This window comes from Ptychodera flava, chromosome 16 (genome assembly GCF_041260155.1).
Source record: "Ptychodera flava strain L36383 chromosome 16, AS_Pfla_20210202, whole genome shotgun sequence".
Taxonomy (NCBI): Eukaryota; Metazoa; Hemichordata; class Enteropneusta; family Ptychoderidae; genus Ptychodera; species Ptychodera flava.
Window position 1 is genome coordinate 2,094,340 of NC_091943.1, and position 14,735 is coordinate 2,109,074.

The window sequence follows — 14,735 nt, forward strand, 5'->3', positions numbered from 1 at the left end:
TAGCACATGTCTTTTAGTAAACATGATCGCATGTAAAACATCAGTTAAACATCGTAGAGTATACATGGTATTGTTTCAGCATATGAGAGTTTGGATTTTTTATTTTAATCAGTTAATGACAAGAAGCAGAACGTCTCCCCTTTTCCTTAACCTAATCAGCACCTTGTCTTTCATTTAAAGTTTCATCTCGCCATATTACCTATTGTTGCATTTTTTTAAGGATGTAAAAAGTTGGATTTAACTGAAAATCGAAGAGTTGTTATAGAAGCTGGTGGTACAGATAACGAAGAAGATGAGTGTACACGCAGCTGTCTGGAAACAAGCTTGAGAGCCTCAGTTCATCTCTAATGTAGATTTAAAACTTCCAAGGGTCAGTAACTGAATTTTGATAAATTTCTGTATTTTTGTTCTGAATTAATCCAAGCTTTGGTAGCATGCTATGATCAACTAAATGTTGTCGGAGAATAAGCTTTCACAGACGTGTAGTCTCCCTTATTTAAATTAAAGCTGAAAGCGACAGACCATTCAGAGTAAAAGTCTCCACTCTGAATTACTGATTTTTCTGAAATTTTCACTCTGAATTTTCTGTCACTTTCTGCTTCAATTTTCATCCCCCCTTGCATCTGATGAAGGAGACTTCACGTCTTTGAAAGCTTATGCCCTTATAACATTTAGTTGATCATAGCCTGTTACCAAACCGTAGATTATTTTGTATGTAGCTCAACACGTCTCTTGTGCTTAGCAACTGGTTTTTAGCTTTGCTGTCAGCTAAATAGGTGGATGTGCAGCATTGTCCTCAAATTTGTACATCCAAAGGTCTTTATTCAAAACAGCCTGTACGAATCCTTTAATATTTTGATTACAGGTCCTAAGGGATTACCCTAATCAGATATGTTCAAATTATGATGAAATATGCAAATTTATATTTTTGAGGCTAATTTTGCTATTTTTCGGCAAAAATCTTCTTCTCTTTTACTGACGTCTTCAATATTTAGTAAACATGTCCCTAAAATGACCTTAGTCAAATTTGTGCTAGTTGTGATGAAATATTCAAATTTTTATATTTCATGGCAATTTTTGTCATTATTTGGTCAAAAAATCTTTAAAAAATCTATTTCAAAACTGCTAATCGAACAGCTTTGATATTTAGGACATAGATCTCTACTGACAGTCTTTTTCAAATTGTTCAAATTATGCAGAAATTTGCAACTTTGTATTTTTAGGACATTAAAGACATTTCAGACATATTTAAGACATTAGGGATTACCAGAATGTGATATATTAAAGTTATGATGAAATATACATTTTTTTCATTTTAAGGGTGATTTTTACCATTTTTGGTGAATAAATTTGTATAAAAATTAATAGCAGGGTACACCAGAATTTGAAAGGTCTTTATGAATATGTTTTAAATTTCTGAGAAGTATGTTTTTGAAATGTCACCCATTTATTTCAGGGTTTATTTAAAGATATTACAAACAAACAAACCTTTTTGTTTATGAAGGACTTTGTTGGACAATAAATAGGTTTTACCCTGCCAAGGATCCACTTTCCCCACTTTCTCTATGTTGTGCCTTACTGTAACACTTTGACAACTTGACATGTTTTGTCTACTTTAGTGTGGACAACTATATACCATGTGCACCAGAGAAGCCTTGACTAACTTCTTTTTTCTTCAAAATTTACAATTGTCTATACAAGAGGAAATGTCTTTAAGAAACCATCTTACAAAAATGGAGTATGCATTTCATACATATACGTCTTTTCAACACAATAAGTATTCCAAATTTTGAGCTTTTTCAGATGATTTTTGAACATTTTAAACAAGTATGAACATAAAACGTCATCCACTATATGGTGATTTTTATTGCTTATGTTTTTGATAGGAAGGTGTTAACACTATTGGTTTTTTCCTTTGTCAAACTTTACATACAAAGTTGCAATATTTATTTGCCCATTTTACTGTAAATTATTGTATTTTACTCTAGAAATGTTTCGTATATTTTTAGAATAAAATAATTTTACTGGATATCAATGGTCTGTAATGTTATTTCAAGGCTTGAACACCCCGTGAACGCCCAAAATTAAAGGTGTTCAACAAGTACGCATCATGTGTTCTAGCCGTTAACACACTTATCGTTGAACGGCGTCCATGCGTTCAAAAAGTGTTACAGCCCTTTGAACGCGTAAAAGCGTTCAATTTTTTGAACACATTTCCTGTGCAACGTGCGTTCAGATATGGAACACCATGGCGTTCAATATAATGTCTGATGAACACGTAGCGTTCAAAATCTGCACACGTATGTTCAAAAATTGAACGTTGGTTGAACACGTAGTGTTAAATTTCTGAACGTCTAGAGGCGTTCAAAAAGTGTTACAAAAAGGCGTTCAATTGGTGTTCTTTCCTTGAACACTTAACTTAACAGTGTAAGAAGTACCACTTTTGCCACATGATTCATGACTAAACATAACCAATATGTAGAAATTTTCAACGTTTTGAATAGAGGGCGTATTGCAACCAACATATTTAACAAACCCACTGCTACAGTGACGTAAAAAGTCTTGTTGCTAATCCCCTTTTTAAATTTAAAAGTATTTTTCTTTCCGTACTTGAAACAATTTTCGACGGCGTCGAATAGGACAGCCTTGTGTTCGCAAAAATATAGAATCACTTTATGAAATCCCGCAATATTTACTGTAACAAACGTGCGCAGTGGTCATTGTTCTTGAGCAAAGGTTGCACATATAATCACCAAAGAGATAACACCATGTTTTATGAATTTACATAATGTTTTAAATATATTGAATGGCCAGCACAACATATTTAAATATTAAATGCCAAGCACAATATATTGAATACGCAGCACAACATATTGAATGCCCAGCACATCATATTGAATGCCCAGCACAAAATATCAAATGCCCAGCACAATATATTGAATGCCCAGCACAACATATCAAATGCCCCGCACAACATGATATTAGACCACATGATATTAGACCAGTCATGGCTTTCCAATAGATTTACATACCCACTACGCAACATGGTTCACAAATTTATGTACAAATTTATGCTCTCAGTCACCGAGGAAGTAACTACAAAACTATATCAAGTATGTAGTCAATGGCAGTTAGATTCTTTTCTTTTTAAAATGCATGAAATACAGCGAGAAAAATCACTTATTAAACCTACTGAATTTTATTTCGAAATTCAAAATTGTCAGTACACGTTATCTGCAGAAGTAACCTTTATGCGTGCAGTGTAACGAAACCTTCACAGTCTTGTAGGTATCACATTTTCACTCAGACACCTGTACAGGATCGAAGATTCTGAAGTGCGCTAACATCAATTGTAAGCAAATACGTCAAGCTGATACAGCGTTGAAGATGAACTCACAAGAGCAAGGACTACTACCAATGCCTCAGATAGTGGACGCCCCTCAACAACAAGCAACTTACATGCAAGTACCTGTAACTGCAGGCTCTTTGGTGCCAAACTTCGCTCACAAAGCATCCTCTGGCTTTGGAATTTACCAGATGGTTTTAGGCATAATATTGATTCTTCTTGGGATCGTTGAGATCGCCGCTGGTTACCCACCATTTGTTTGCAGTCCAATATGGTGTGGAATATTTGTGAGTATAGTATCTTCATATCCCACACAACCTGACACACAACCATATTCTGTAACAATTATTAGTCCTCAAAAATAAATACGATAACATGTAAATACATCATTCAGCTACAATTACAACAAAGTCTTTAAACCGACAGAGTAACTTATTTCATTGATCAAAAACATGACATTTCCATGCAACAATGAAAGGGTTTACCAGGTCAACATTAAACACTATCATTACACTTAAGTATATATCTCAACTTTATGGCACTTTATTGAATAAATAAATGTCACATGTTAAGATTTCAGAGAACGGAACAAAAACCATGTAGCAAAGCATTCAGGGGCATGGAACGCAGTTATTTAGTCCTTTATATCTATAATTATCTTTTGCATCTAGATTGATCGTGCACAACACTCAAATAATTTTGTCTGTTTGGACTATTAACTTTCAGATTGTTGTTACAGGATCCATTGGCATAGTAGCTTCACGGCGTAAAACCAAAGGGATAGTATGTATGCGAATCTCTGTGATATTAGGTTTGTTCGAAGAAGTATCCCGTTTTTGACTATATTGTCCTTTCTGAATAACAATCAACATGTGAATTACTTCAATTGAAGGACTTAAAGTGTCTATGCCATGCCCACACAACATTCTTTAAAACTTTCCTCCGGTGGTGTTTTGTCACATTATGCATTGTATCGACGTGAAATGTGAACGTGCGCGAAATGTTGTACTTCTGCAGGACGCCTAGAGGCACCTGGCTAGGCTGAACCGTTTGAGCCTCTGAAGCCAGGTGTAGTATTTGCATACTGTTGACCAGGTACAAATAATGTCAATTGTCCTAATTGATATGCATGATATGTAATTAAGGTAGAACGCGCCTCAGGGACAAATATTTGGTCCCTCAAAGTTTGACAATTTGTTTGTGATCTACCACTTGTGGGGGTTCATTTTAAAGCTCTTGGTGTAACAAAACTTTTTGCCGTCTTAATTTTTCGAAAAACGAAAATTTTGTTTCTCTCCATAGTGTTAACACAGGGATGGCGGCCATTTTGAATTTCAGATATCGGTAAATCTTGAGTAATTTGTCTCCGTAGTACGAAAATTTGCACGGTGAACCCCGATTTTAATCTTGATTTTGAAAGAGAATAGTTGAAAGATTCCTGGAGGAAATTTTGGGCCAAAAGTTTTAGGTCTTTCACTTTCGAGGCGCATATTACATTAAATCAAACATAGTGGTACATCCGACTCACAAATAAATTTAGCAAAACAGTCTGGTGGACGCGACGCTAAGGACAAGCAACAAAGTATCATCAACCAGCATCATTCTAATGTATAAGCAGTCATCGCCATCATTGTTTTATTAACTTGTGTGTTTTTGTGATAATTCGAAAGTGTTTTATTGTAAAATGGGATTTAAACTACTTTGAATGAGAATAATTCATCCAGTCGTTGGTCGTCATTTAACCAACGCATAAGTTGTTTTTGTAGAGACCCTATACTTCAGGCTAAAGTGTAACAAATGTATGACTTGTTGGGGTGCATTTATAAACCATATTTTCTTATATGGCGTTAAATTGGAAAGAAAGTTTAACCAGTCTTCATGATTGACGAGAGCTTTTATTCTCTCTACTGACCAGATCATCGCTGCACTCACGTGTTGTATTATAGCAGCAAGCCTTAGTGGTGGCCTTGTTTTAACTATGTCTCTGACCACGGCGGTTTTCGCAGGTCTAGATGGGGAAGTATGTATATAATGTTCAATATGCTCATTTATACATTCTGTCTTAGTTCAAACGCCACAAAAGTAAAGCAATCACATACAGAAGTTCAAAGTTTAAAGAGTGCTGCATATTATTGAATAGTCACGTAGAAGCTTTCTTTATCAATTTTTTATTGCCAACTTTTATACACATTGTGTGTGTGTGTGTGTGTGTGTGTTGTTGTGTGTGTGTGTGTAACATGTTTGATTGTCATGTATTCGAATTTTAATTAAATCGCTGAACACGAGTTCGTTTTAACTATTTCAAACAAAGAACAAATAGAATACATGTGTCAAAATAAGTTTACATCGACAGTCTCTAATAAGTTTCATACTGAAGGCTATGCCATTCCTTATAATAATAATTCTTGTAAAGGTTGCAGCATGCGTTGTTGATGCTATTACGACTTTAGTAGCACTTGTCGAGTGTGTCATCGCCATAATCCATTCTGTGGTTTGCTGCCGGGCTGTCTGTTGCGGACAACAGCAAATGATACCGGTAAGCATACATGTAGTGTTTTAGATGATGAAGTGTTGTCGTATGGTAGTTTAGGCCTAAAAATCTAAGAGATAACATTTTGCTCAAACTTTGCTCATTCAAACTTTTAAGGATTTCTTTCTAAAATGAAGCATGCAAATAGGGGCTACCATGCAAATTGCAAATTTTAGTAGTAGAGAAACAAATTACGCAACATTTACGGATATTTGAATTGGAAAAAAGCCGTCATAACTGTGTTATTTCTTTAGGAGGAAAAACGAAATTTCCAATTTCCTCAAAACAAAGGCGGTAAAAATGTTACTTGTTCCGTACGTTTTATAGTGAGCCAAAACTATGGGTAGACCAAAATAATATTGTAAAAATGTGAGAATCCAAATATTTTCCCCGAGACTTATTCTACCTCATGTGGCATTCCGCTGTTTCTAAGACATATTGAATTTTATTGTATCATGGATTTGTTGTCTGTATTGATCGCTGACATTTTGTGAACGTTTCGCAATATTGAATGTGGGTTTAAACTGCTCTCAACATAGTTCATGACACATTTTTAAGGCATGTTATCTCTATGGTTGTTTCCATGCCAAACTAGAATATGTGAAATACTGAAATATAACTGGGGGGGGGGGGGATGGCATGTTAATGAACACTTTCAGGCTAACAATGTAATCATCCGTACTTTAACGACTAAAATAAAGCTTAAGCTCTCTCTCTTTCTCTCTTTCTCTCTCTCTCACACACATACATGCCAATTAGGTTTACTGTCGTGTTCAAGGACAACCAAATGCCCTAATGCAACCAATGACCATCCCTGTTGAAGCGCCAAGATCAGTGTTTATGATGCCACAAGGTGTACCTTTAACAGGCCAAATTGCAGGTGAAGATGGAAATGAATATTTCATGACAAATGGCTGTATTGCATGACACTCATATTATCCGTATCAAACATGGAGAACCTACAATATATCTGTGTGCATTGTCATTTAACTCTGTGAAAACTTAAACAAATATTAAAACATATATTCCTGCATCTTGTCTAATCGCATTAAAAGTGATGCGTTCATTCTAGACAGATATTCTTCTTGCACATTGCACAATCGATCACATAGTGTACGGTCTTAAAATAACATGTGTGATATCAAACCAACTGCCATCAAATTCGAACGTTTTTAAGTCGGTCACCTTTTTATCGATTTCACAATGATGTTAAAAAAGCAACCAATTTGTTCTATTTCACCAATGATTTGAACTTTTTCATAGATTTTGTACAAGGCATTATTAATGACTTGTTTCGTTGTGATCGTAATGATATCTGTTACTGAAGTTTCACGCATTATGCAATATTAAGACAGATCCATCTTTTTATTTTACTCTTTCCACTCATTTATATGGTTATGACATATAGAGCTTAACATTATTGTACAGTTTCGGATGGTGTTGAAGTTTGATGAGTAACATTTGTTTTTGATTTTGACATTTTGAGACAACTTCAGAGCGCTTTTGTGTCAACTTGGATGCATCATGGTCGGGTATTGCCAGGGGGCCCGCATATAAGCAAATGACACAATCTTTACCTGTTAGAGAAGTTATAAGAACCAGTGCTGATAAATGTATGCTGATGAATAAAAATTATGATTTGGTCTCAAATTTTTGCCAAATATTGTTCTCCCTTGTGTCTGTAACGTATGGACTTTCGTACTATAGGAAATTGAAGTATCATAGGATGGACAGAGAGTCCAATAGCTTTGACACGGAGTAGGTGTTATTGGACGCTACTTGACCTTTGACGTCAAAGCACCTCTACTTCAACACAGGGAAAGACAAGAGAAGATTATACATTTTCACCAAAAATGCATCTAAACATCTAGTACTTATCAAAGTAAATAATGGTCAGTCTAAAACCTGTGATATAAGTGAAATTGTAGTTTCGTTTTGTGAACTTGAGCTGACTCGCTGAAAATATTTCCCGCTTGCTCGCCATCCTCGAAACAGTCTAAATTCAACTTTGTCTGATATAATTGACTAAAAGACTAAATAGGTTGATTAATTTTTCAAGTAAATTACAAAGTACAGGAATTTATGTCTTCATACATCGTATGCTTCGGTATTGTCCTTGACGCTACGTGTCGCAGACAATACCACCGCTTCACAATGTACTTGGACATGGATTACGGTATTTTGTGAATAACCTTACGTATTACTTTGTACTTGACGTACTTTGTGCTTATGTGTGTTAATATATATATATATATATATATATATATATATATATATATATATATATATATATATATATATATATATATGTGGGTGTGTGAGTTTGCTATATATATATATATATATATATATATATATATATATATATATATATATATATATATATATATATATATATATATATGTGGGTGTGTGAGTTTGCTTATGTGTTTATATGTATATCTTGTATGTGTTTATTTGTTTGTTTGCTCGATTGTTCATCCCTTCCTTTGTGCCTTTACAGGTTACCAAGGACCCCCACCGGAGCAATGTCAATCTTACAACCCACAGGGACAATACCCACAGGGCCAGCTGAACATCTCTCCGGAGCAAATAATGTATACAGAGCAACGTCCAAGTCTGGACTAAAAACCGAGTCGCTAATTAACCCGCCAACAGAATACGTGCAAACTAAAGAAGTCGATGCTGTTTGATTAGCCGTTGAGAACTTGTGTTACGTGCGGTACAAGAGTGTTGCAGTAGAATATATTGTCTTTCTGTCTTTTTTTCGCACACATTTCCTATTTCCAACAGTTTGGATGCTCGATACTTTGTCAGTCACCATTCAAGGTTCATGCAGACTTGATCCTGATTGTAATTGCCTGGTCAAGTCTGCATGCCCCTTGAAGGGTAACTGCCAAGTCAAAGGCGTGTTTTACTAGGCCAAAGTGTCAACGCAGGACAATACGGAGAAGATTTACATCGGCCTTACTGATAACACCTTTAAGACACGCTTCACTTACCACATGCATCGTTCCTTGACGAGTTTTACAAAAACAATACAGAGTTGTCAAAGTATGTATGGAACTTAAAAAGCAAGGATCAAGTCTTTGACATTTCGTGGTCAATTACTGACAAAGCATCGAGCTACTCTAACATAAGCAAGCGATGTAATCTTTTTATATCAAAAAAGCTGCACGTTATCAATGCTGACAAATCTACGCTGTTAAACATACGCTCTAAGTTAAAAATGTCGCCACCAAAACAAAAATTATTTATCAAATTTTAGCACGACCTACAAAAACAATGGTACGTCCCAATCATGCATATATAAGTGTTGAGCTAAAAATCCTTTCACTTCTTCTGTCTGATAATTGCAGGATGAATGAAACCTTACAGATATTATTACGTTGTACTTGAAGTAATTTGTGTTGTTATATATATATATATATATATATATATATATATATATATATATATATATATATATATATATATATATAAAAAAATATATATATATATATATCTAAACACATCGCCGATTCAGTCGGCAATGAGAGTCTGTTCAACAAGGTGTGCAGTGATATTTACAGTAAGGCCAGTGGATACAATGACCAGTTAAAATACACACGTGTTGACAAGCCGGCAAAAAAACAGACAGCGTAGAATTTTATGATTCAACCCACCCTACCGTAAGACTGAAAACCAACGTTGGAAAGGAGTTCTTCCGTCTCCTTGAGAAAAATTTCAGGAACGATTGTAAATTACGCAAAGGTCTTAACAGAAATACAGTCAAATTAAGCTACAGCTGCATGCAGAACATTTGCAGTATTATGAAATCACACAACGAACGGGTTACCCAGCGTAATGATGAAAAACTCACTTACGAATGTAAATGCCATATCAAGACCAATTGCCCACTCCCGGGAGCTTGCCTGTCTAAATCTATTATCCATAAAGCTACTGTTACAAGCGATGCAAATGAGGCGAAACATTACATCGGTCTAACTAATAATACATTTAAAACACGCTATGCAAATCATGTCCAAGCTTTCCGGAGCAAGGCATACGCCAACAGCACAGAATTATCAAAGTATGTCGGTCACTTGAAATCTAAGGACAAATCATTTAATATATCATGGTCAATCCTATCGAAAGTAAGTAGTTATTCAAATGTGTATAAGAAATGCAACCTTTGTCTTACAGAGAAGGTATTCATAATCAATGCAGATAATCCAACCTTTTAAACAAGCGTTCCGAGTTGGTCTCTATGTGCCGACGCGAAAACAAATATTATTTGTCAATTTCAAGTGGTTTGACCCAACCTGATACTTATATGTAAGCAAATGAAGCAAATTTAATACAATGAAATCTACCTATCTTATCTCATATTTTCGAACATTAGCGTTGAGTGGTGGATTGTTTACATTTAATATACATGGCCTCTAATAATCTTCTTCTGTCCACGTGTTGTTCTTTATCGATGACTTTGACTGACAAAGAAGACGATTCTGGAGGTTTGTGTTTACTTTCTGAAATATGCTGTCGGATAGCTGATTGATCTTTTTTCTTGTGTTCTTCAAAGCGTTGCCTAAGAGGTCTGCTGGTCTCCCCTGTGTAATAGGTACTCAACGCCAATGTTGGAAAATATGAGATCCCACCCATCTATGATGACATCCTGAAAGTCAGTGGACAGTTGAATGTCCACACTTAACACATTTTCTGTGACAATGAAACGTTTTCACACCTCAAGTTTGTTCACACCTCCAGCTGTTTAAATGCCTGCATTTGGATCTTTCTGTCAGATCAAGTTGTGACACTGATGAAGGACAAGGAATTTGTTCGAAACATGTCTGTTTTGCTAATTCACAGTGGAAGAAGAGAACTTTTCTGTACTTCAGTGTTATTGCTTCCATGATGAACATACACAGTATCAGAGTGATTTTGTTCTCTATGAGACAAACACTGAAGGTACATTTATGAGGAAAGGGTTTTTATGAGTCAAGAAGATTTATTAACTTGGCATCAGATGAATTTATTTTGTTTGTTTGTTTGTTTGTTTGTTTGTTTGTTTTCTAGTTAGCTGTAGAACGGTTTCCTCCTTCTCGTATGCTATATATAATTACAATTTAGATTTCATAATGCTTTGCTTTAGCATACATCAATTTATTATGGTCAATCCTACCGAAAGTATTATTTTAGGATTGATTTAATTTCATCATATATTAACAGTATCCATCATTCATATTCATTATACCAAAAGAGATTCAATAACTTAAACTTTAATTCTTACAATTTCACTGGTCATTTCCCCTCCTTGTGATATCAAATTTAGCTTGAGGATGTCTGTCAGAGCTTAATTTTTTAATTGAAAAGGAATACGCAACTGCAACATGTAGCATTTATGGTACGGGACAAGCACGTTTGGTTATTATTGGGTATTTCTAAATAACAGAACCACATTAAATCCAATGGTCTCTTGTATCTGCTCCAGTGTAGCTCGTCATAATTCACTAAAATAATCATAGTGTTGCATAATATAACGCAACGAGATTTTTTCTTGAACTCGTCCTCAGCACTGACAATCAAACGCGGAAATACCTGACATGGATATGTTGTAACGATATGTGACTTAGAAGAAAATACAGGTATTGTGTAAATTTCGTCAAGTCAGCCCTAAGAACCTGTGCACTACATCTGAAAGTGTAGGATGTTATGAAATGTAATATTCTAATAAAAAATCTGACACATTTCCCTAACAAGTTACTAAAATACCGTTGGCAACTGGAGTGACGCCAGTCATGTTGAATTTGACAGCACTCATTATCAAAAATGTGATTGGTTAAGGGGTTGTTTGGAAATTTAAAGATATGGGTGTATTTCATTTCAATTCCTCCCTAGTTGTGTATACTTTTAGTTCAATATTGGGTTGTAAAACAAGGTCATATTCTAGTAACCTGTGCGAACTATGAGAATGAGTCATTCAAAATGTACAAAAAGTTTATTAGACCTCAGTAAGGGGTGCAGACTCAACTGGTTTATTTTCTTTACGAGCATCATTTTTAGCAACTGCCTTCAAAAAGGTATTTTGAGAAATGTGTGAAACAGTATGTTGCCTCGTCATCCCGTTTTGACTGTAGATCAGTTTAGGTAACATGTACTTCAGAGTAGATTCAAAACTTTCGATTAGCATTTGTATGCTATTATAAAATTATTACTTGCGTCTTCCAATGTAAGACCAGTTGGGGAATTTTGAATGCTACGTTTATCAACAGTCAGTAAAGCAGAAGATTCTGTATGTTTTATCATGTAGTTCTTTAACATCATTGTTACTGAGCAGGCACTTAGTTACATTTATAATGCCAAGTTATTGTTTGCCCATTCACTCTTGCCCCATTGGTTTTGTGTCACTATTCAATATTAATTCATTGAACAAATAATGTTCAAACCAATATAGCCCCACTGTGATTTTACACCAAGAAAATGAAAGCCGATTAAAGCCACATGACCTTGGACCGTTTGAAATTACATGTGAGTAATATTCTAAAAAATATGACTTTGTGAAAAAAACTAAATAAAAGCCGTGAGAAACACAGAATAGCTCTTTGGTTAAGTGATTTGTATGACAGATAATTTTAGATATTAATAGAATATTAAAGAATCTTGATTAATAAGAAGTTTTCACTGATAATTAGTTGCATTCATTTGCATAAGGACATCCCTGGGAACCCACCAGATTGAAAGCTATTAACTGCTCCCTGTCAATTTTCTCCTTTACTTTGGAATTAAGAGAAGTGGACCATTCCATGGGAAGGTACTTTATACACGTTTATTTAAAATCAAATAATTACTCTCCAAGACATTTTTATGACTTTTTCCCATCAGTCGGCATGTTAGTTTATTTGTGTATTTTAAGTTATGGTTCTTTACTTATATTATTTTTGATCATGTATTTATTTCTTATTTTTCATATCAGTACGTTTTTGTTTGTTAAGTCACTTTTTATTAAGTCTGAGGCCTCTGTGGTTTGATCAATCATTTTTTTGTAGAAAATATTGTGTATTTTACATGTTTTTGGTCAAAAACGAACACTTGTGACATCCCCCTTCTATGAAGAGACATACTTCCTTAGATTTAATACTAGTACTTAAATTTTTCAGGTTACACCTGTACTAATATCATGATACTCTTACTAAGCCAAGTGCTTTCTCTTGTCAAAGATATCACCAAAAAAGCAAAAACACAACCGAAACTTTGAAAGTTACTCAAACTTCGAGTCAAGTGTACTCTGGGACTGTATCATGATTTTATGGGGAGGTGCCGAGGGATATGAGGTACAAAGGGATAGGTTATTTTCATTTCATTTTAAACCACTATTTTTGAACCAAGATAACCCTAACCCCCAACCAACACAACACAAACAAGCACAAAAACAACTATTATTCAAATATTTCTCACATTTACTTTTCATTTGGATGGTTGTCCTGGACGACAAGCCCCCGTTCATCTTGGCTTTCCTCTATCACTCGTTTTGCAGTGCCTCACACCATTCTGCTCTCCCCACAAAATATGTAAAGTCCGGGGCAGCTCCTTTGCATAACACTTTACCAGGTCCCAACCAGTTTTTTTTGTAATTTTTTCAAATAAAATGAGGAAATCAAAATACTTTAAAGTTAACAAATGCAGCAAATTCATGTAAATTTAAGAAAATCTGGCAGATAACTTTACGAACTATGTTATCACAATATTTAAACTTCTGTAAATATCGCATATTGCATATTTCATGGCTGAAACCTGGGCTAAAAATACCGATTTCAGTCAGTGACTCGGATACGAATACGAATACGAATACGAAAACGAATACGGAAATAACTTTAGCGTCATGAGTAGTGCGTGAAATACAAAGTGAGTTAAGGAGTCCTTCCTTAGTCACTTATTAACAGAATGAAATTTACTTGTGTCACTGTTGTGCTTACTGCTGATAGAATTTCCCTTCGCATTGATATGAAACCTTAAAATCAGACTATTCTGAAGACGGACCCGAATAGGTATGTTGATATGTTGTTCATATCATAGCAATTCGCAAGCCTACTATGCACCGTTCATCCAAGATGGCAAACATATTCTGTCCAAGGAGAATACGTGCTCAAAATCACTTACACATGAGTAACTGTCGCACGGTTCGCCATTGTGTTTCGTTCTCTTCCGTGTTGTTGACCCCCGTTAGACGACACTTTTGATTGAAATATTCGCCATAGTATCAATGTGCACCTGTACAAAAGATGTATTTGTTCTTATAACCTGCCAGTAATTCAGAAAGATGATCCCTTCATATTAATGACTCACATTCTTTTATCACATCCCATACAATTGCTTTTTCCTATGTAATGACGTCACAATTCGCACATTGAGTCCATGTTATGGCCATTTTTGTGGTCTAGCCTCTGAACGCCCCTGCAAAGGAACCTGACGTATCAATTTGAAGTCTAAAATTTTCATAGTAAACATGTCGCAAATATAAAAAAAAATGACTTGAATAATTCTTAAGGCAATGGACAAAGAAAACGCAAAAAATAGTGTGACCTTAGAAGAGTGATGTGTTGATCGGGTCATTGAACCGAGAAGGGGTATTGGGTGTGTTGATCATTAGTTTTAGCGTTCGTCAAAATTCTACATATCAAACAAAGAATGATATGTAAGCGACCTATCATAAAACCAACAAAAAATGCTTTATGTGAGTCGATGACATTTTTCGCGATAGCTGTAAATGTCAAACAGAAGATTGAATGATATATGAACGTCTGGTCATAAAGTCAAGAAGGGGTTTTACGTTTGCCAATTACAAAATTACAATATAGAATTGTTGTGTCAATGACGTGC

At 35.1% G+C, this 14,735-nt stretch overlaps 1 protein-coding gene and 1 long non-coding RNA gene across 3 annotated transcripts in view; both read left to right on the forward strand.

The window, feature by feature from the left end:
- The window catches only part of LOC139152502 (membrane-spanning 4-domains subfamily A member 4D-like), a 30,226-nt gene that overhangs the window by 1,330 nt on the left and 14,161 nt on the right, over nucleotides 1-14,735 (forward strand). The window contains exon 2 of one of the 2 annotated variants that reach the window (XM_070725662.1): nucleotides 3,289-3,633. In XM_070725662.1, coding sequence (XP_070581763.1) covers nucleotides 3,388-3,633 — 246 coding nt within the window. In that variant the 5' untranslated portion in view covers nucleotides 3,289-3,387. Of the gene's footprint in view, nucleotides 1-3,288; nucleotides 3,634-13,767; nucleotides 13,904-14,735 lie in introns of those variants that run through there. The other variant, XR_011556637.1, reaches the window with a different exon arrangement.
- Nucleotides 4,170-9,259, forward strand: LOC139152503 (uncharacterized). Its single transcript, XR_011556638.1, has 4 exons — nucleotides 4,170-5,366; nucleotides 5,760-5,882; nucleotides 6,636-6,756; nucleotides 8,380-9,259. It is a non-coding gene; the product is annotated as an uncharacterized lncRNA (long non-coding RNA).